This window comes from Poecilia formosa, unplaced genomic scaffold, assembly GCF_000485575.1.
Source record: "Poecilia formosa unplaced genomic scaffold, Poecilia_formosa-5.1.2 Scaffold20, whole genome shotgun sequence".
Classification (NCBI taxonomy): domain Eukaryota; kingdom Metazoa; phylum Chordata; class Actinopteri; order Cyprinodontiformes; family Poeciliidae; genus Poecilia; species Poecilia formosa.
In genome coordinates, this window is record NW_006799959.1 from 956,070 (window position 1) to 979,612 (window position 23,543).

General features: G+C 35.5%; 1 protein-coding gene across 1 annotated transcript in view; it reads right to left on the bottom strand.

Annotated features, from left to right (window-relative positions):
• LOC107835740 (uncharacterized) overlaps window positions 1–23,543 on the bottom strand; it is a 36,069-nt gene continuing 12,526 nt past the window's right edge. Inside the window, exons 2-12 of the mRNA XM_016669115.1 lie at window positions 22,618–22,647; window positions 14,745–14,844; window positions 7,846–7,963; window positions 6,714–6,837; window positions 4,650–4,723; window positions 3,782–3,839; window positions 3,379–3,414; window positions 2,847–3,060; window positions 281–1,698; window positions 129–198; window positions 1–22 (exon numbers count right to left, since the gene is read on the bottom strand). Of these exons, the coding sequence (XP_016524601.1) occupies window positions 1–22; window positions 129–198; window positions 281–1,698; window positions 2,847–3,060; window positions 3,379–3,414; window positions 3,782–3,839; window positions 4,650–4,723; window positions 6,714–6,837; window positions 7,846–7,963; window positions 14,745–14,844; window positions 22,618–22,647 (2,264 nt within the window). The remainder of the gene's footprint in view (window positions 23–128; window positions 199–280; window positions 1,699–2,846; window positions 3,061–3,378; window positions 3,415–3,781; window positions 3,840–4,649; window positions 4,724–6,713; window positions 6,838–7,845; window positions 7,964–14,744; window positions 14,845–22,617; window positions 22,648–23,543) is intronic.

The window sequence follows — 23,543 nt, forward strand, 5'->3', positions numbered from 1 at the left end:
TCAATTGATCCGCTTCCTGTATCTGGGAAAAGATCAACTGATCCACTTGCAGAACCTGGTCTTATCTCTCCTGATGACTGCTGCTCTGTTTGTGAGCCTTCTCTACTAGGACTGGTGCCTCTACTTACTTGCCCTTGTTGGGATTCTTTGCTTGCAGCAGATGGACTTCTTTGCTCCGGTGGTTGTGGTGATGTCTCTCTGGGAGATGGTGAGCTGGAAAAAAGCCTCAAAGGACTTAGCCTTCCTAACATGGATTCAAACCCAGATGCAGACTGGTTACCAGCTGTTGAACTACTTTGTGCGTCTGTGGGAGCTTGGGTAGGCGTCTGGTTGGCCTCCACTTGTCTACTGGTCTCAGAGGATTGAAAAGGCAAAAGTGACTGTAGAGAGAACTTTTTCTCTGTTGAGGGCTCCTGAGAGGCAGGCGGAACTATGGCCACTGGTGGAGATGTACCACCACTTTTGGGAATAAATGCAAGCAGCTTGGAAATTCCTGATTCGGTTTGGGGTGGTGTTTGGGAGGTAGGTGGTTCTGTTGCAGATGCACATTGAGTTTCAGGGGTTTCGGTATTAGATTTAGGGATAAATGATAACAATTTTGAAATACCAGAATCAGTTTGTGGTGGCTGGGGAGATGAAGTACTAGAGGCTTCTGCCTCAGTTGGAGACTTTGCTCCTGTGATTGTGCTGAACAATGAGCTCATTGCATTTTTCACCCCAGTTATGCCTTGTTCAACAGGACTTTCCTCTTTAACATCAGGTTTGGTCATATTACTGTCATTGTCTTCAGGTGGTAACATTTTTGCATCAGTTGGTAGAGCAGGTAGTTTTCTTCTTGGTGGCTTGGGCATTGATTCATAGCTGTTGACCTCCTCCTCTTTCACTGCCAGGTATTCAGACACTGAGTGGACTAAGCTCCGCAGTTCACCCATTGGATCTATGTATTCATCATCTGGGTCCTCCACAGGAGATAGCATTGGATCTTGTTGATCAGTTGTTCTGCTTTTTCTTGAAAAATCTTGTCCTTCAAAATGTTCCATATACTTGCCAGAGTAGCCATAGCTTTCATATTCAAAATTAGCATCTCCCTCAGTGAATGTCAGATCTTCCAGTTCTTCCTCAGATCCAAATGAGTACTGCATCTCATCAGAGCCAAGCGAGTTATAGTCAACACGTCTTCTGACCCTAGCAGCTTCTTCCCTCGCAGTCTCCTGCTCACGAAAAGCAGCATAGTTCTCCAAAGTGTCTTCTAAAGCGGTTTTGGCCCACAATCTGGTCTTGTAAAGGAGACTCTCTCTGTCTGTCGGTTGTCTCAGCTGTTTGACTGACGGAATTATGTCAATTTCAGGAGGAGATGATTCATCCTCAAAGCTGCCGGCTGCCTTGTAAACTAATCGTACTTCCCCACTGCCAAAGCCATGCCTCTGTCTGGGTGCCCCGTCATTTGGCTCCAGCATGTCCTCTGGGGATAGACCATCACACTCTACCGTCTGATAAAATCTGCTGCCTTTGGACTCACAGCTGTCACTGATTCGGTAGATGATACTTTTATCTTCATCCTCCCAAAGTTTCTGCTCAGTGTCTAAATAATCATCCAGTACACCCGAGTTAGGCACATTATATTTACTCTCCCAGTCCTCCACACCCATACCTGAGTCTACAGGAATTATTCTAACGCCTCTTTTGCTGTTTGATCGTCTAGATTGGATAAATAAAAGTATATCATGCAGGAAGAGGTGGAATGTGATGCAAAGAAAGAAAAATAAAGGAAGGAAATCATAGAGGAACAACAGAGAGAAGCATTAAACATGATCTAAAAGAAAAGATCAAAGAAAGTCAGAGTCAATGTACATACAGATGAATAAAAGACAGGTAAATGTTTAAAATGACAACAAAATGCATGACAGGTTCATCGCTTTAGCCTAAAAACAACATCTGCAGTTGTTATACAAAAGAAAGCTTTCTTAGAAAAGTTTCTTAAAAATATTTAGAAAAACTACTGATTTACTGAAAGTGTCAACAAAATGTTAGGGTAATATTAAATAACTAAAGCCATACCAAAAGTTTTACAGTGACACAAATGTCTGAGAACTTTCTGGCTTCATTTTCTCACATTGCTTTGAAATTATTACGTAATTACCTGCATGTCCAATCATTTTGAAAAACAAACAAAAAACTGGCTTTTATCATGCTTTAAATCATGCTTTAGTCATGCTTGCTATATGTCTACAAAACATTATCAATCAACTATTAACAAAAAAGTGTTTCCATTAACCAATGTCAACACAGCCAAAAGAAAAACACATCATTCCAGAGCCAAAGATTTTCATCAAAAATGTTTTTTCAAAATTGGTGCGTTTCTATTAAGTGAATTTATTATTTAAATGTCCAACTGTGCAACCTAATAGCAGATTTTCAGACCTTCGCAGAGGGGGATAAGTCCAAAAGATTGGTTTCACATTTAAGTATTGGCCGATTATTGATCTCACAAAATTAGGAAAAATTTTGGAAGATCAGCTGATTTATCGGTGTGCAACTATTTTCTAAATCAATTGAATTAGAGGAAAACCTCCCAAAATAATCCATGTCTGGGGTTGCTTCTCATCTGAAGACTTCCTTTCACTTCGGTCAAAAAGTATTAATTTGCAAACAAAATTCATAAAAAAAAATCTCACTTTTGACACTCCTCTATGGTAGATTGGGGATTTGTGTAAAGACAAAATAATCTCCACACTTGTGTTACTGCCAAAACTTTTAACCCAGATATATATGCAGATATACACAAGTGAATTACATTTTTGCCAGTATGTGATGCTGCCTAGGCAGAAAAACATGTCTGTGTTTACCTGTTTGCCCTCGTTTCTCTATTGTCTAGATCGTAACTGTGAACAGAGTCAGACTCCCTCGACAGGCTCTGATGCTGGACTCTACGGCCTATGGGGTACTGATGGACGGATGAATTCGTCTGGGAAGTGTTGTGGAACCGCGGTGGCCGGTTCCCAGTTTCACTGGGGTAGTCGCTGTCTCGGTCGTCCACGGCGCTGTCGTGGTCATCATACGCTGGAGTGGAAACAACGCAAATACTTTAAAGAAGCATTTCCACCTCCATTTTTTCAGTTTATAACCTCACTATGAGATGTAATGCGTTTTAAGGATGGAAAGAAAACATTCAGGCAACAAAATATTTGAACAAATGGCTCCCTCTTGTGGTAGCAGGCAAACAACACAACAAAATGAACGCTGTGTGACAGACAAAACAATGAGACTCCACACAAGATTTTTTTTGTAGCGAGACAGCAAACCATTCTGCAACATGCAAATATGGAGAGAAAAATGGATCACAGGTGGTAAAAAACACCAAACAACCTCTTTACATACTTTGCTGATCACTCCATCCAAAATAACTCCAACTGCCTGGTGGGATGAAGGAGAGTTTCCAAAGAAGAAAAGTAAACTGTGTTACTGAAAAATTAACTCTGTTGTGCATGGAAGTAAACCAAATGTGTTTGACTGGATGAAATATGTGTCAAAGTGATGAGCTATCTGCTTTTCTGTCAAGAAAGAGCGAAATTAAATTACTGTATTTTTTTTTTATACAATTATCCTGCCAAATTAGAACCAACACATCGGTCATTAATCAAATTTGTTTTAAGATAAAGACAGATACTCATTTATGTTTGAATTCATCAGTTAACTTCTAAAAAAATAAATAAATAAATAAATAAGAACAAAGACTTGTTTCTACCTGCATGCACAAAATATTGACTGTCTGTGGACTTACAGCACTGTGACGGCATCGACGCCATTCTTCTTCTCTGGACCTCTCCTGGTAACGGATACTGGGAAAAAAGAAGCAAAAACAACAGGAAAGGTGAAAAAAATAAAGAATAAAATGATTTTAAAGTGATTCCAGCATCTGTTCCCTGTAGTTATAACCTTTATTTGACACAAGGTGGCAGCAGAGAGCCAAACAGATTTTATTTATAAAAGCAAATAAAAGGGACAGATTTCAAAGAAAAACCAGATCTTGTTTTAATTTGATGAAAATTAGTTTGTATTTCTTCAAGACAAAGACATAAGTAATATTTAAAATGTATAAATGCAGCAGGGAAATCAGACAGGGATGCTTTAAGGTAAAACTTTCCAAGTAAATGAAAGATTAACAAAAAAAAAAAAAAAGAATCAGACAACAAGGAAAAATGTTTTAGTTTCACCTAAAGACTGTACATTACAATGTGAAACAGGGGTTGTACTAAAACAGTGTTCATGTTGTAGTTGAGATTTAGTTTTATTTTAAGACCCTTTGAACTGAGTTTAGATAAAACTTTAAACTCTGGTATTTTAAAAGAAAAAAAAAAGTTTTATTTCCTCCACAGTTTAAATTTCTTAATGCGAAAAGCTCTTTTACAGAATAATAAAAAAATAATGATTAAAAAGATTAAATTCTGTTAAAACTTCATCTGGTAGTTCAAATATTTACATATAATATAGATAAAAGATGCATTATGCTTCATGTTCGATCTTTGAAACCTGCAGATTTACTCTAATGCATACAAAACTTCAAATGCACTTCAAATAAAAAGATAAGGTACAGAAAGTGGTTTTGGCCTTTTTTCAGATTACCATCAGTGAACAGTCATTGAACCGACCTCGTCGTGGATCTGCATGGTGTTGATCCGCTCCAGCTTGCTGGTCCAGTACTCCGCCTCGTCTTCTGGGATATCTGGTCCGAGGAGATGGAGGAAAGCAACAAAGTTAAGAAGAAAGACCCGCAGGCAGGCAGGGATATGTCAAGTGATGAGTGGAGAAACAAAATGAGAAAATAAAGCAGATAATCCTGGAAAAATCAGAAGTTAAGTCAGCCAAAGTAGAGAAAGAAATGAAAGACCATGGAGGCTGGAGCTCCACCCTGATCTCTGCTCTCTCTCTGCTCTGGACTCTCTCACCTCAACGTGTTCAAACCTTAAAGTCATGCATTTTTCATGGCTGATAAATGGGAACTTTTCTTTCCAGGCCTCAGAATCAAATTAACCAGCAGCAGCTCAGGGTTTCCCTAAAGCCAATGCAGGTTTTAAACAGGAGTATAATTAAGTGAAGTTTATAATGTCCGGCTGTAGTCTCCAGCATCAACACGAACAAAATGCAACACAACTTTACATGAACTAAAGATGAACCGATAGACACGTTTTCCCTTACTCTCCCCATGTTTCTGCAGCAGGCTCTTGTGTTTGGTTTAATGGTCTAAAAACGGCTTTTTCTGAGCAAACAGAAATCCTCAACCTGTGTCCTGTGTCTATCTGGGAAATCTAACCAAGCTAAAACAAGAGACGTTTGGTCAGATTTAACTTCAGACAGAGAAAAAAAAATTATATTCAGAGTATGTAAATATCTGGTTTCAACATGTAAAAGAAGAAAAATAAAACAAGATCCCAGAGCAGGAAGAGTTTAATATGGATAGCTGGGAAAAAAAGGAGAGCAGGAAATAAAAATGAAAAGGTTGTGAAAGATTAACAGAGTGTAACCCATCATAAAAACTTAATGCAGCCTAATGGTAGTTCCACATGTTCCACCATTTAACAGGAAGTGAAGTGAGTAAAACAGAGCAGGCAGCTGTGAGCAGCTAAAGAAGGATTTATAGTAACTTTAGCTTAGTAATTATGATAAAGTAAAGACAGTAAATCTTTCAGTTTAGTGGTTTGTTGAATTTGTCCTGGTGATTTGATTACTTCAATTTGCAAAAAGCATGTTCTCTCTTGAGTTTTACATCACTGAATTTGAACTCAATTCCTCTCTTATGAATGAAAAATAATTGGACAAATCAAGCAGTGCAGCTGCCCCACAATCCTCTTTATTACCAGTTTGAGTAAAAAAACATATTGTAACTTTATAAAATGTTTTCTGGCACCACTAATGTGCCAAATATCTAAACAATAAGGAGATCACTGGGATGGTGTCAGTGACTACTGTGATCCATGGGCAGCATTTCATTGTATTTTTAACACTTATGTTCTCTAAAATGTCTTAAATAAAAGCATCAATAAACATGCAAGAGGAGTACCGCTTTCTGTCTGTTATGCTGCTAGAGCTGCAACTATTTTTATAATCGTTTATTCTGATGGACAATCGCGTAACCGGACAACACATTTTCATAAACAGATTTTCATTTAAGCTTATTTTATAAAATATTAGAACTATATTAAAATTTGAAAATAAACAATTTCCATTTTTAAACAAGAAAACATTTTATAACCTATTTACATATCATTCCTAGCCTGGTAATTTGATGCATATGTAACTAAAACAAATAATACTTCCAACATCAATATGTTAATATCTCAGGCCTTTCTGCTTGATTTAACATCAATACTGTATTGAAATGATCTGTTGATTATTTTTTGGATTAAACGATTAATAATTGGAGTCTTAGAAGGAGATTTTTTTTACAGAATTTGAACCTAAAATTATGTCACTTTAGGAGTCTTGGGTAGAATATGTTTACAGACAAAATGTATATTTATTCTTTTACAGTTTGGGCTTAATTACTGCTCTGAGTCTTCTTTTTTGGGGGTTTTATTGAGTGTTTGTAATGATTAATCGATTACTAAGTTAGTTGATGATTAATTGAATAATCGATTAATCAAGTTTAATCAAGTTTAATCACGATTAGTCATGATTAATCGTGATTAATCGCTTCAGCCCGACGTGATACACACCAAAAGGAAGCTCAAAGCGAGTGTCCAGCAGCACTTGGTGAGGCGTTGGGTTTGTGGTGCCGCAGATCTGATCCTCCTTCATCAACACCTCCGAGTCCAAAGCCGTCCAACTTCCTGGTCCCTCCTGGAGAACAGGAAACTCTCAGAAAAACAGATGGAAACTACCAAGACACTCATTTGCATTTCTTTAGGTTCGTCTTAAAGCAGCAATCAGGTTCCCATCTGTGCATCAATACAGTTATTGATCCTTATAATGGGTCTCTCTCTTCCTGCTGATCATCAGTGATGTTAACGTGGTTCAAAACAAGGCAGTGAAAGACTCACTCCTCCCAGTAATTTACTGAATTTATTTGTTTTCTTCTGAAACCTTCCCTAATAGTAACAAATACTAGACTCTGTCAGAAATGTCAGTTTTCTATGTATTTTAAATTTAAAGTCTCAACTGGAAAGAACAGTTAAAGGCCAGAAATATCCTTTGCGATGCTTGAATTTTATTGTTGGCCATAGATCTAAAGAGCTTTATATTTGCTTATTGAGGAGAATGTTATGAAATTTTACTTAATGTCGAAAACAAATAAATAACTTTCAGATTTCTCTCTGTACAGTAAAATGATAAAACTCGAACTGAAATGATTAATCAGATTAATCGTTTTTTAATTATATATCAAAATTATATATGTATATGTTCTTACATATGCAAAATAAGGTTGTTGTTTTTTAAGATTAAAAAGACATTTTTTAAGATAAAAAAACAAAAAAAAAAACACATTTATTTTTGGTAAATATATTTTACCCAAAACTCCTCAACTGGCAGTTTATGCAAAAATATATTTTAAAAATGTTTTAATTACCTTTTTACCCAATTATTAATCAGTTAATCCAAAAACTAATCAACAATCAGCCCTACACTGCACTAATCAAGCTGAAAGGGCTGAAATTTAACATGTTTATGGCAGAAAAATTTACTTCAAGACGTATTTTGTTAAAAATTATCAAACATTCACTAAAGAAATGTTGTGTAAATAAAATCTCATTTAAATGAAAAAAATGGGAGAATGTGCCATTTCGTTTACCCAATTAATCAATAAATTGTGAGAATAATGTGTTAATTGCTAATTAAATAAACGGTTACCTCATCAGACTGATGGATGGTGTCCAGCGGGATCAGTGCTGTGCCGATCATAGTGTCCCAGATCAAACCTTTGTTCCACAGCTCCACCACCAGACCCGAGTCCAGATTGCTGATCTCGCTGTGGAAATGAGCAAACACAAAATACAGCAAACAGTCTTTACACTTGGTCACAACTACAATCATTTAAAGGAGTCAAGCTTATACTTTTATCACTACAAACACAGTATAAACAACCTACCAGTAGTACCTGAGCGTTGTACTAAGTGATTTTAGATTTGTTTTGAAATGCATTAATAATTTGGCTCCGTTTTATGTTGCTGAACTGTTTCACCATTATATTCCAACTTGTACTCTCAGATCAGCAGATTGGATGCTTTTAAAGGTACCTAAGGAAAAGTGCTGAGGAATACGGCAAATAAATGTTTTGCTCTTATTAAAATAGTCAAAGTAAAAATATTTCTTAAGGTGTTCATTTGAACGAATGGTCGACAGGAGCAGCAAACGTCGAAACCTGCTGCAAACACGGGAATAAACATGAACCTCAAAACAGACAAAAAGAAAAAAGAAAAAGTAAATGGATCAGTAAAACTCTGCAAACAAGAAAAATACTGCAAATAAAAAAGGAGCAAAGGGAAAACGTTGCAAAAACAACTGCAAGTACAAAACATTGCAAATTCGCTCCACAAAACGAAAGTCCTCCAGAACACTAGGGGGAGTATGGAGCAGGTAACATAAATATGCTGCTGTTATAAAATGTGTAAAAAGAAAATAAGCATAACATAAATTCTGTCTTCCTTTTGGACATCCTGTCTTTATTAAGGGTCTGATCTCACAGATTTGCTAGTTGACTGCCCCTAGTGGTCTGGAGGACTTTTGTTTTTTGGTATTAGTGTTTCATATTTAAAATTTTCGTTATTTGTCGCGTTTTTCTGTAGCACTTATTTATTGTGTTTTGGAGTTTGCATCATTAATATGTTTGCAGCGCTTTTTGCCCCGTCAGCCACCGTACCTAACATAACACAAAACACGACAAACTGCTTTTAACCTGCAACTTTGGATTTTATATATAAACACATGAAAGGACCATTTTCAATATTAGCTAAATGTAGTGAAGCTCATGTTAAAATCACAACCAATCAAAAGAAAGCATACATCTGGTCTAAGATGGGATTTATTTTTATTCTTCAGTCCGGCACAAATCTTCTTCCCCCTTAAGGTCACGAGGTTCACCAGTTTTTGTGCAGAAACAATAAGTGCCAAAATGACAGCTGTCATTTTCTCTAAAGAGAAACAGAAGCCAACTGTCTCCCCTGCTCATCTGCATATTCATATTCACATCCTCATTCACATTCATGTCGCCTCGGTTTGCCTGTCAATCATCTCTGATGACGCTCAGCAGCTCAGATGATGGAGAGACAGTGGGTGGGAGAAGCTAAGTTGTGTATATACTTGTTTAAGTTGCCAATTAAGGAGATTTTCTGGCCTTATGGGGGACAAAAGTCATAAAATATCTGATGACTCGGTTCATTTGGAGACCAAAGTTGCAATAAATTTTTACATTTTCAGCTGCTGCGGTTCGATTTCACATTCAGTCAAACTAATTCAAAAACCTGTTCCCCTCCTCACCTGTGGTGGCGCTGCACCAAGAATTACAGAAGGAAACGACTCGAACACCTCTAAAGAAAACAGAACTTATTTTTTCATAAAATGTTAACAAAAATGAAGTAGCGTCAGATTTTAGTACTTGTAGGATTTCTCTCGTCTTTGGAAAACATCAAAAGCCATTTCTGCTGCTAGCGCTAGACTTGTGCGTTTGTTTTGGTTGCTTTTACCCAGAATGCCCTGTGTTGTATAACAAACTGACAAACAAACTGGAGTTTGATCAAAGCAGACTAAATGGGGCTTAAGTTAGGCTTGTCACAATAAGAAATTTTGCTGATTACTTGTTTTAGAAAAACTCTGAATGATATTGACTTTTGGATGACAATAAATTGTTCCAATAATTATTGCGATTAATGATAATTTTTTTGAGACCATTTTCAAGTAATGTACTGATAATGGCATATTAATGCATGTCAGTAACTTGCGCAGCAGCAGTTTAAAGTTTAGTCATAGTTTTAACAATTATTTAAAAAATCATTTTATAAAAGTGACATGTTGTACCTTTAATTTTACAATTTCTCAGCTAAATCTGAATCTTAAATGAGTCAAAAATATGATTTATTAGCAGTTAAAAATGACATTTTGGTCAAGGTGAGCTGCTTTAATCTCATATTACATAAGATGACAGTCTGTTGGTTTAAAGGGAGGGAAATGGAAAGAAAGAATACAGTTTCTATTACTGACTCAGTTTAATCTATGGGATTATGCAGTTTTATGATTAAAAACATATCTGGTGTCTGAATGACGTTCCTGAGTTGCGTCTCTGGTGAAAACTGTCAGAATCGGTGCATTTTTAAACACCCAGAAGGACACTGTGTGTGTTTGAGCCGAGACTGAGAGCAGACAGACGGGAGATCTGTGAAGACAGCGGTGAAATTCAAACATGTTCCTGCTGGGAAAGCTTTGCACAAACACACACGGCCGTTTCAGGATCAGGAACGAGAAAACAGCATTTTCTTCTTGGCAATGCTCTTCTATATGCCATCAGTCTTGTTGAGTTGGTTTGATTTTGACATGATCATCAATGTTTCAGCACTTCTGGCTGTTTAAATCTTAGAGTCCATACTCAACACCCAACCCTGCGTCACTGTGTTAACTGACCCTATCGGTATTCTTAATTAAATCAATAATATCTACAACAAAATGATTTTCATTCCTCCCAGATGAAAGTGGTTTTAAGGAAGCGGTTGTGCACTCACACAAGCCAAAGCTGAAGTCGATAGTCCTCTTTAAGTTGAAAGGCTGCAGTTAGGTTTATGCATGAGATGGGTTTTTAATGCCCACATGTAAATTTATCAATACTTTTACCCATTTCCTGGAAGATGTTTAACAGGACCTAATCAGTTAAAATGAGATTGATCCTTTCAGTTCTGATGATTAATATTTTTCAAAGGACAATTTTGATCACAGAGACAAAACATTCCATCTTATTTATGGTTTTGTTGTTTCTGTTTTGACACTTTGAGTGTTTGGTGTTCTTTACAAAATGAACGTTTTTTTGGTTGTTGAGAGAGCAAACCTGTGTTATTATCAATATGTTAATTGAAAATCGTCTCAATGACAACAATATTATCACTTATTGTCCCAGATGATATATTGTCTTTGTCAAAGATATATTGTTACTGACAATATATCGTCCAGCAAAATTTGTTATTGTGACAGGCCTGGTCTCAGATTTCTGGCAAAAACTCACATTTTTAAATTCATGTCAGAACTTTTCAAGAAATGGACATTTAAAGTTGGAAACTTTTGACATTTCAAATTGAAATTTACAAGTTTTTTTTTTAAGTTCTGAGATTATTCTTAAAATTTCTACTAGCAAATATTTGACTTTTCAAACTCAGAAATTTCCAACTTTGTTTCTAGAAAATTTCTAAAATTAGTCTAAAACTTTCTGAGTTTTCTACTAGCAAATGTTCAACTTTTTAAGCTCAGAAATTTCAAAGATTTTTCAAGAAAATTTCTGACAATCTCAAAATTTTTTGGCATAAATCTAATCCCTTTTTTATAGAACTAATACATCATCCGTTCAAATGATCACTTCTAGTAAAGTCAGCTGCATTTCCCCATCCTCTATTCAATAAATTCCAATTAAAATATATAAAAAATCTGAATGCAAAACAACGTGACGACACACCATGAATTGGATTTATAAAGAACAATACGTAGCATCCAACTATTTCGTCTTATTTAAACATCCAGATGTAAGAAACTTTGCAGATCAGAGTCAGAGAAGCAGAATGAAGAAGGGCAGGAGGAGGAGGAAAGGGTTTCCAACAGACAGACGTTAATCACTCCTGTTGTTGTAATTTGATAAAGTCACTCCTCAAACACTTAATACAGGCTGATGCAGGCAGAAGGAAAAAGGTCACAATTTGTTGATACTTTAGCAGACCTTAATTGAAGGAAAGAGTAGGCGATGACCCGAAACATCAGACAAACCGATCAATAATCAGAAGAGCTTCTCCCCAAACATCTAAATAAATGTATCCTTAGTTGTTTTCCAATTAAAATAAAACACATACATCTGTGAGCTTAGACCAGCCCATTCTTTACTGCAAAAAAACTAAATCTTACCAAGTACTTTTGGTCTATTTCTAGTGCAAATATCTTAGCATGCTTGAAATGAGACAAAATTAGCTTTTAAGTAACTTTTCAGCAAGACATTAGAGCTTGTTTTGAGCCAATAATTCCTTATTATTAATAACAAGGTACAAGTACCATTATTTCACTTATAACCAGACATTTTTCCCGTGTTAAGTGAAAAAATATGTCAATAGAAAAATAACTTTTTCACCAATATTAAGGAATTACTTACTTAAAACATCCTCATACATCTTGTTGTCTATTGGTTTGTTTATGTACAAAAACATTTGAACTAAAACTAGACCAAAAATACTTGGTAAGATTTTGACTAATTGACAATCAAAGAGTCATATTAAAGCAAAGTAAAAATGCTAACATTAGCCTAGCATGTCATCTAAATGCTCGGTATAGAAATATCAGTTTAACTGGAATCTGCAGCTGTATTGTACATCAGGTTATTTTTTAAGCTGTTTAGCATCATTTCCTGCTGCTAGGAGAATCACTGAAGCACTGAAGTTCACTGCAGAAAACACAGAACCGATAACAGCTTTAAAATGAATGAACTGCTGCGTGATGTACTGCACTACACTGCAGGCAGCGGCCAGATTGGGAATTGATTTTGCGGCTCTGTGGAGTAAGATCTAATTCAGTCTGCAGCGTCACTGAATTTAATCTAGTATGATTTAAAGAATTACTCATGAGCATCAGCACTAACCCTTTATTGTTTTGCAATACACACGTTAATCGTAGAATTGTGACTTTTTTCTCAGAATTTTGTCTTTAATTGTAGAATGCTGACTTTTTTGAGAAAAAAATACATTTTCTCATAATTCTTGTGGAATTCCGACCTTTTTCTCAGAATTTTGACTTTAATCGTAGAACTCTGACTTTTGATCTCAGTCGATTAATGTCATAGTCCTGAGAAAAAAGTCATAATTCTATTAAAGATTAAATAATTCTTTTTTCCCCCCAGTGGCCCTGATCGTCTTCCGTACTCTAAACACTGAAATAAGAAAATCTGTGAGCAGAGAGCAGACCAACTGTTCAAAGTAAAACTGTCAAAAATCCCCCTCTGTGCATATTGCAGTCCGGTTGGCACAATGGGCTTGGAGAAAAATTAGCAGCCGGTCTGCTAGTAGCTGTGGCACAATCATTACTTATCATGAGATTTTCCAAATTAAATCTGGATTTTTCTGCTCTTCAGATGCGCCTTTTTGCACTAAACCTCATTTTGCCATCAGTGTTTCTCTGCACAGCTGCCAGATGCAGGACGAGTTAAAAAAAATAATTATGGGATGCCATTCAAACGACCTAACAAGGATGTTTTGCCCATCAGACAATACTTCCACACACAAATTGCTGATTTTCTCCTCACACATTGATTCCAACATCACCACTTACAACAGAGCAGGAAGCGTAAAAAGACCCAGCAGATTTCTAAATCAGGTGCATCTTTACCTCCATGCCCTCTGGAATCAGGATGGGCTGGACAATTCATTAGATTTCTAACTGGCTCATCCACTTATCTGGCAGGTAATTTCACTTTCCATCCATCCAACCTGCTTCTGCCCAAATTCCCATTTAGGAGGCCGTGTCAGCCAGCCAGACCGAAGTCCCACCGGCCGCTGCTGTGCACCACTTTCAATGCCACAGAGGCCCATTTAGACCAGATAACAAGTCAGCTTGCAATGGCTACCTGGCCTGCATTCATCTGCAGGCTGCCACAGCGTCTGAGGCACCAATTTCTCTCTGCATTTGTCTTGATACATCCCAGAGGTTTGGGGGCAAACAAGCCGTTAGTGACAACACTTTGCAAAAGAACGCCAGAAAAATAAAGCAAAGCGACGATCCAAACTGAAATAAATTAATTTAGATGTTAAATAGGGCTGAAATGACTAATTGGATTAAATGTGATTAATTGATTTTTTAAAAATAATCGTCAAATAATTTAGTAATCAATTCATCATTAAGTGGAGAATACAGACTAACTTGATAAAAAAAACAACATATTCAAACCAGAACTGTACAAAATATATTAAAACATTGAATTCAAGATAAAAACACCTTTATCTGTAAATATGTTGCATGAAATACATGTCCCTATAAAATAAAACAAAAATATTTTTAAAAGTTTTTTTTTTCAAGATTTATTTCATTGTTTATTCATTTAATAACCGTTTTATTTTGTGACACTATGCATTTCATGGACTTTTATCTTTTAAACTCTGTTTTTATCATCAATAGAAATAATAAAAATGGAACAAACATTTATTTGATCGCATGAAATAAATGTCCCTATGAAACAAATCAAAAACTGATATTTTAAAAATGTTTATGTGTTTATTTTTTGTTTATTTTAATATTTATTTATTTATTTCATTCTTTATCCATTTAATAACTGTTTTACTTTGTGACATTTTAATTTTGTAAAGCTACTTTATGCATTTCTTGGACTTTTAAATTTTAACTCTGTTTTCCTTGCATGGCTGAATACAAAAATCTTCTGCTTCCCATTTCTGCCCTCCTTCATGTTTGTCTGTCACATGAAATCCAATTGAAAACCGCAGAAGTTTGTGGTTATATAATGTGACAAAAGCAGAAAGGTTCAAGTGGTTTAAATACTTTTGTAAATATTAAAGTATGTTACTTACAACATGAAGTCCTGCTCCCAGCATGGCTGATCTCCACGGACTGTGATGGTTGTGCTCTTCACATTCTGGACCTTTAAGGTGACATAGGCGTTGAATTTGTCTGGAAAAAAACAGAAAATGGAAAAGTAGAAACTCAAGTATTTGTTAAACACTTTTGGGGGTCAGACATGAAAGATACGAAAAACTAAATGTTATTTTAAACTTTTGTTATCTTTTATTCCAGGAAATATTCAGAAAATCCCAGATTAAAATGGAGAGTTTCTCCTTGTATGTACTGTAAGCTGGGGTATTATTGATGTGATGAAATGTTGTAAAACATTTTGTCACACAATAAAATAAAGGGGTAAAACACTCTTCAGATCAAATACATTTCCAATATTAGCCGTTACTGTTTTTCACATCTGAATAAAAATAAAAAGAAGAAAACAGGTTGGAAATATATGAAATATTTAGATTTTTTCCATGTTTTAAATCCATTCATCCATCTTTTTACAAATCTATCCACCCAAACGTTTACATGCATATCCATCCACTAATTCATCTCTCCACCATTCATCAGTCCATTAATGTATCCATCTTTCCATCCGCTTATCCATCAATTTACCTATCCTTTAATTTATCCATCCATTCATCCAGTTATCTATCCATTCATGCATCCTTCCATCTATCTATTCATCCATCTACTTATTCTTTAATTTATTCATCCATCCGTCGGATTATCCATCCATCCATTCCACTGCTGCCTTTGCTTTTTGCTGATTCCATATGAATCAGTTAAACACATAACTAGTATATTCACAGTGAAAGTTTGTATTGACGCTTTAAAAAAATATTACCGGTACAAATAATCAAATGGCCAAACCTCTGATTACCAACTGCTGTTGAAGAAAAAAATGGTCTGAAGAAAAAAGCACAGCATGTTTGTGCCTTAACTTTTCCTCTAACATCAAATGCATTCGTTTCTCTCAGCTGCCTGCTAATGCAGCTGCTCTTACAGCGACAGCTTTTAGGGAGTCAATCTACACAGGCTGAGGCATGAAGAAAACAACATAAAAGGATCTGAAACGGAGCTAAAAATCATTGCAAAAATGAATCCAAAAAGGATCTGCTAGTATAGATGATTCAGATGTTATTCTGTGTTATTTTGATAAGATTTCAGGTGGTTTATACAGACTGAAAGAAAAATCAATGCAAGAACTGGCAACTTTGTAAAGGATCAGCTGTTATTAGAGATGCAAGTTATCGATTCATGAAAGGCGAGTCATTTTAGTTCTTATCGATCAACTAACGATTAATTGAGAAGCGGTCCTGCTAATATGAAGATGGCCATCCATCTTTCCATAACAAAGTGCTACATTTTCAGAATATGCTGAATTAAGAAAAATAGATAATAAAAAGTATATACATTTGTGTTAGCTATATTAAATACTGACTAAATAAACAGAAAATTGTGGTTTTCTCACGTCATGTTAAAAACGCAGACAGGAACATATTATCAATCAATAAATCAATCAAATTTTATTTGTATAGCACATTTCAGCAGCAAGGCATTTCAAGGTGCTTTACATAATGAAAAAAGAAAATAAAAACAGCATGTGACATTGAATAAACAGTAAGAAAGAGAAAGATTTTGGAAATAAAAAGAAAAAGATAAAAACATACTTTTGTTACGGAATTTAAGCGGCTGTCATCGCTGGACTCCGCCGTCCGTTTAACACGGGTATTATCCAGGCCCGTCGCCTAACAGGACAAGGTCTCCAACCTTGCAGCACCAGGCTCCGTCCACCTGTCACGAATTTTTGCGCTAGGACTTCGTCGTCCTACACGGATTTTTGTGCACTATTTTTACCTGTTAGAGTCTAGAATTTACAGGGTTTTTCTGTGCGCGCAATGACCGTCAATCACTCGCCACTTTTACATAAATAGATAAAAAGTAAAGTTAAAAACATTAAAAACATCGAAGACATTTTGCTGTCATGCTCTCTACCCCTAATTTAGCCATAAGCAACTCTAAACAGGTGGGTTTTAAGTTGAGGTTTAAAGGCACCCAGTGTTTCAGCTGTTTTACAGTTTTCTGGAAGTTTGTTCCAAATTTGTGGTGCATAGAAACTGAATGCTGCTTCTCCTCGTTTGGTTCTGGTTGTGGGGATACAGAGCAGAACCAGAAGACCTGAGGGGTCTAGACGGTTGGTACAGCAATAACAGATCTTTAAGGTATTGTGGTGCTAAACCGTTCAGTGATTATTAGGTTGTTGAATAGAAGAAAAGGTGGAAAATATTTTCTTCTGTTCATGAGAAGTGACATACTTCCCATGAACAGAAAAATGTTCATGCATTAGTACCGTCTGTGGTTTATTTTTAATTAATATTAATTTTAATTTCTCTGCGTTGTCTTAACCGCTTTATCCTCACCTTCGTAGCAAATCAGTCATTTTTGTTGAGATATTGACACTGCTCCGCCATGAAGCACCTCCGCTTAATCAGCGCTATTAAAGTGAAAACTTAAGCAGTTTATCGAGTGTTTATATTTGAAAACAGAACCGCTTAAAGCGTATGTATCATCCCACACCGGACTCTCCCTGAAAGATTTTTCTTTCCCAGTCTGAAGTGGCGCCGCCGCCATCTTTGTTTCTGTAACGGCTCCGCTTCAGGATGAACAGCGGCGCCCTCTGTTGGATGGCGGGCAAACTACAACACTAAAATGAAATATGGCCGTTATTAGTTATTCAGTTAAGTTAATTAGTTAAGAGGTGGGCAGAGAATCTCAAAACGGTACTCAAGTAAGAGTAGCACAACTTCAACATATTTTTACTCAAGTAAAAGTAAAAAGTAGTCATCCAAAAAAATACTCACGACATAATGTAAAGTTAAGTGGAAATTTTGGTATTTTAAAGACCAAGTAACAACAAATAACACAATCAGGCAAAATACATTTTTCCAAATTTTTGTTGTTTTTTTTTTTCAATAAAAAACTAATGAAACTTTACCAAAAACTGAAGGTGTGTGTCTGTGTCTGGTGAATTTTTGGTTAAAACATGTTTATTTTTCATTCAGTGGGTAGAAAATACAAACATTTTACTCCAGTAAGACTAGAAATACTTAATAAAACTACTCAAGTAAAAGTAAAAAGAACAATGTAGTAAAAATACTCTCAAGTTATTTTTTTCAAATAAGAAACTCAAGTAAATGTAACTAAATACTACCCAGCTCTGATCAATTGCAATTTAATCTAATTAACCTAGCTGTTATCCTGATAAAGTTATGATAGAAAATTATTTTTAGTTTACCAAAACCTATAAATCATCAACTCTGCACTTGTTCTGTTGTGTTGATCTCTTATGGGCTTTCTGCACCATAAAATGACTTTTCTTTCTGTTTCTGAGCGAGTTAATCTGAGATAATTCATCATTCACTTTACAGAGTCTCCAGGTCTGTGATTCTTGTAGACAGCTCCATTAACTGACTGCTAGCACCAGTGAGAAAAACATACAGGGTCATGACTGTAAGCAAAAATAACCCAACGAGAAACAAAAACACAGCGGCGAGAGTATTAACAATCCAGCATCTGTTGTCTGTGACCCTGCAGAGGTTGTTGAAGAACAACGCAAACTTCCATTAACGTTCTTGTGCAAAACCCACAGAAACACGTCAGATGCAGGCGAGCTTGGGGAGAAGATATCCCAGCATGCAGCAGGGCCTTCTTGGGAGAGCATCCGGCATCATTTATAATTAACTGGCAATGACTTATGAAAATGAATAAGTTATATTCAGTTACGCATGGACGTGTGCGGCGCGGCTGGACCAGATGACATTTACTGGGCTGTCTACAATAATGAATACTCTATTATGGGCACCGAGGAAGATTGGAGAGGTTTTGGAGATGGAGAAGAGATAAAAACATCCAAATCTGTTTATTGTTCGACAGCAGAAGGACAATATGTTCCCTGTTTCATTACAATTCCCATCTAGTTGTGTCTAATTAATATTTGCACACTGAAATTAAAGTAAGTGGAATCACACAGGAGCCATCGCATATGAGGAATCGGAAGGTAACTCAAAATTATTTGTAGAAAATTCACAAATAATTTAGATTTTTTTGTAGTTTATCTAAAATATTCTAAAGAAAATGCAGCTTGGGACATAGAAATACCATGACTCAATGCTACTTGAGACCCTATACATAATTTCCACAAGTCTGAACTGGATCAGCGCCATCTTGGTAGGCAAGTGGAGTGCAAAGCAAAGATGAACCATGGCTTCTAGACCAACAAAAATAAAGTATACTGACACTATTTTTTAAGATTAAAAAACAGTAGCTGATTAAATGCAGCTACTATGTTCAGTTTAATAATATAAATTATTATAATTTTTTTAAGTACAGTATGTGGCATCCTGAAGAAACCCATTTCAAATGGTAATATTTTTCAAGAACAATATTTGTGTTTTGGGGAAATAAATGCTGTACCGTTAAGTCACAGCTATGCAGTCAAACAAGCAATAAATAGTTATTTTGATCACAAGTTGTGCAAAAATACAGCGGGATTGGTTAAAACAAACTTTAAGCAAACAAAGGTTTTGCAATTGTGTACTGAATTCTGCGTAGCATAAAAACAACCTGAATTTTATTTTTCCATATATTCAAACACTGTGAGTTCTGTGTATTTTTTGTCTTACAGTAAAGTGCAATACAATTTTTCTAGTGATTACAGGAAGATAGACCTCTGAAGTGGCCACACAGTTCCTGGATGAAGTAAACTGACTCAGAAGAAATTGCTAAAAGTCATTCAGCACAACAGTTCAGGCTGTGTCAGCGCAGGCCGCCTCATTACTCCAACACTATCCCTTCATTAAAGGCAGAGACTCCTCTGCATTCATTATTCTGCAGGTATAACCAGGACATGACAGGAAATATGACACATTTTGCCTACAATTCGCTGCTCATAATAAATTATATAACAATATGTGGTGCAGATATTTAGCTTAAGAGAAATTTCTTAAGAAATTAAGAAATTCTCTTAAGATTTCTTAAGAGAAATCCCTAACAAATCCAATCTATTGTCACTTTACACTTGGTCTCAAAAGGAAAAACTTCAAGTCTATAAGGATTGTATTGAAACTTTTCACTGAAACTTTAACCAGGATTTTAGAAAAATAAGTCTTCGTAGAACCTAGGCTTGTTACAATACTGAATTTTGGATGACAGTGAATTCTCCCAATAATTATTGCAATAATTGATAATGTTGACCATTTTCAAGCAAAATATCGACAATGGCATAATAATGCAACTTTTCCCTCTTAGACCAATAAACTTTAACTGAAAGATATTCTAAATATTCAAAATAAAACCCAACAAAAAACAATAAAACGGAAATAAGAACCACACACAATAGAAATCTTAAATTAAATGGATTATGAAGCCTCTAAACAAAATTGCTCTAAACTTTAATGAGTCTTTTTGCCCTTTCTGCTCACTTTTATTCACTATTTTGTGATGGTTAATCTCATTAAATACCTAGTAAAATACATAGTCTTGTCACTGTAACCCAAAAGTGGAGGAAATACTTTAAAATCTGGATAATAAAATGACATATAAACCAATCAGGTTTCGGAAATGTCCTGGGACAGCAGCCAGTTCCCTCTGGAAATAAATCCATCGCTTCTTACCATTAAGCATAAATCAGAGCATGTTTCCAAACTGGGGCATTAGAGCGGGACAAAACCAACAAATTTTTCCTTGACCTGAAACGAATAACTGTGTCACCTGACAGAGCGGCATCCTGGGTAAAACATTTATCGGTCACATCGCCGGACACCGCAGCCCCAAGGAAACACAGATCCTGTAAATAGGTCAAGTTTTCAGAGAACTGAAGTTTCCCCATCATGTCTGGATAGCTGTCGATTTATAAAAACTAAGGCTGACTTAAAAACACTCAAGTGTTTCAGTCAATTTTACCTCTCACTGTATTTGATGGCCCCTGACCCCACTCAGACGCAGCTCATTATCCTCACTCTGAAAGAGTGAATCATGGTGCAAAGATGGCCAACATGGAAAAGTATAAAAATAAGTTTCTTGTTCCAGTTGCTGTAAAAGCAAACACCAAATTATTTTAATCTATACAAAATAATGTTTTTTTCTGCACAAACTTCTGCATTTTGAATCATTCAGGTCCACTTTTCAGCATCAGTAGCTGTGTTTTTATTACAAACATGCGCAAAACGTTGTCTTTTTTCTGCTAATATTGAAAAATCACAATTTTGCAATTGCAGGATTACCATTAAATAAGAAACTAAATTAAAATCACATGTGAATGTTTGTTCACTTAAAAATAAGTCAATTTTTCAGCATCAGTATCAGAATTTCCATTATAAATGTGCAAAAAGCTCTGTATATTTTCCCACTAATGGATGTAATGTATTTTTCACATGTGAATAAGTTTGTTCATGCAGTAAGTAATTCCAAATAATCTGTGCCATCATCCCTCAACCACTTCCTGTCGTCATCTGCTTTGTAGTTTCTGCCAGTAGTAACATCCTGTTGATGATCATGTCACCTGTTTGATGTGAAAAAAAGTGTTTCCATTGCAGCTTTGCAAAATAAAGCAATTTCAATATTAGCTCATCCTAGTGCCAAAACAAGTTTTTCCTAAATTGTCGTTAAGCTAATTTATTTTTAAATGTCAAATTGCACGCAGCTTTTCCATTAAATAATAAAGATATGACATGTCCTTATTTCCTCTCCTTAAAACTGCTCATCTCTGTGCTGTTTGTCTCCTAAAGAGCTTGAAAGATTTTTCTCTGTAAATGAATGGCACATTGTCATCTCAGGCTAGCAGGTGGCCCTTTGTCTGTGATGATCTATTGATTTTCCTTCCCTCCTCCTACAGCTTGATTTCTTATTCTCCCACTCATTCCTGTTGTTCTCCCCTCATCACCGCCTGCAGAGAAGTGGAAGGGACAAACAGCTGCAGCCTAAAGAGACGTTTAAGACGTAAAGTGGCTGGGAAGAGGGGACCATTCTTGCATCTCCTCTTAAAACAGTTTGAATTAACGTCATGCTTCTTACATGGCTCACAGTAATAGTAAAAATGGACTTCATTGGGAGAAAAGCAGATTGCATAACATGACTAACACTTTGGCTGGTTGGAAGTCCAACTGTGACACAGCTGGACTTCGATTTCTCGTTGAAATCTAGGTCTAGAATATATATAATGCAATAAGTAGACATTAGACATTATACTATTGAATCACAAAAGGTCACAGTTTGTGCCAGAATAACATGTTTGCTGAACGTCAACACAGTGCAGAACTAAAACATAATCTTAGGTATAGTTATAAAGACAGTTTTGTCACTAGCAAATTTTGATGCAAGATACATTCTCCCAGTAATTATTGCCATGTTGTTTTGAGAACTTTATAAAGTAATACATAATTCTGTAGCAATCACTTAACACTGGAACTGGAAGATTTTTTAAATATTCAAAATAAAACTAAACCCGATAAAATGGAAATAAAAAACACACACAATAGAAATAAAGTTGATTATGAAGTATCTGTAAACAGAATTTCCCTAAATCTTAAGATCTTCAGCATTTTAATGTGCCAGAAATTGTCTGAAATCCCACTTTTCATTGGATTGTCTTTATTGCACAGTTCTTCTTCTTCCACTGCATCATGCCATTAGGTAAATATAGACCAAAACTTTTGAAGAGTGTTTCTGAAAACGTCGTAACTCTTTGAATTGAGGCAGTTTTGTAAAATAGCCTGTGAATGTATGCATCTAATGTCCAATCCTGCGGTAGTTTGAGGCTTCCTATAAAGGTAATGCGTTTACTCACGCATGTGAATAAAGGAGAAAATTTGAATGGGTTCTTACCTGGCGGCCCATGAAGTTTGGCTTTCTTTACTGAAAAAGGAGAAGAAACATTGAGTTAGTCAATGTGTCAAAAAGAAAACATATTTATTTGACAGTTTTCAGAAATATTTATCTTTGGAACATTTCACACTTGTAAAAATTTTATCGCGAATGTCTTTGAATTTTTATGTAGTCTAATAAAATAAAACAGAATTTGTTTTGAAAATGTTGCCTCACTAAATGCTCGTAAATTCTCCTGAGGCAGCAGGAAATTAATTCATTTAATAAAGAAAATTAAAGGGACTGGAGTAAGCATTCTCCCAGTGATTCTACTATATAGTTAAAAATAATATAAATAATACAAATAATAGTCAAGCTCTTCAGCCATCTTTTTTGCTAATCTAACACTTAAGCTAATACTGTTGGCGCTAACAGCTAACACTTGACAGTTAGCCGTTTTTGTTGTTGTCTGTTCCTCTATTTTTTATTAAATTAAAGTTAATATTTAAGTTCCACTAGTTTAGTTACCATAACATTTCATTATTGTTTGCTTTTATTGTAAACCTTGCCATAAAAAGTGAAAAATACATATAAATAAATATTTATGTTGCATATCATCAAAATGGCAACTCTGACTCAGTGTTATCAATTAAGTTGCTGATCCACAATGTAAAAAAACAGTTTACAAAAGCCTAATTCCTATAATCATCTTCCATAAAGTCAGCAAAAAGATGAAAAAATAATTAATTTTAAAGTTTTCTCTATTACTAGAAGAGAAACACAATGAGAAATAGAAACAATGATAAATTGTTCTTACAGACAAAAGGAGCTGATTAAAAACTAATCAAGATTAATCATGGCACAAGATAAAACAAGACTTTCAAGAGAGTGAATGCATCATTTCACCTGAAAACATAGAAATGTATATGTGAACAAATGGATAGATT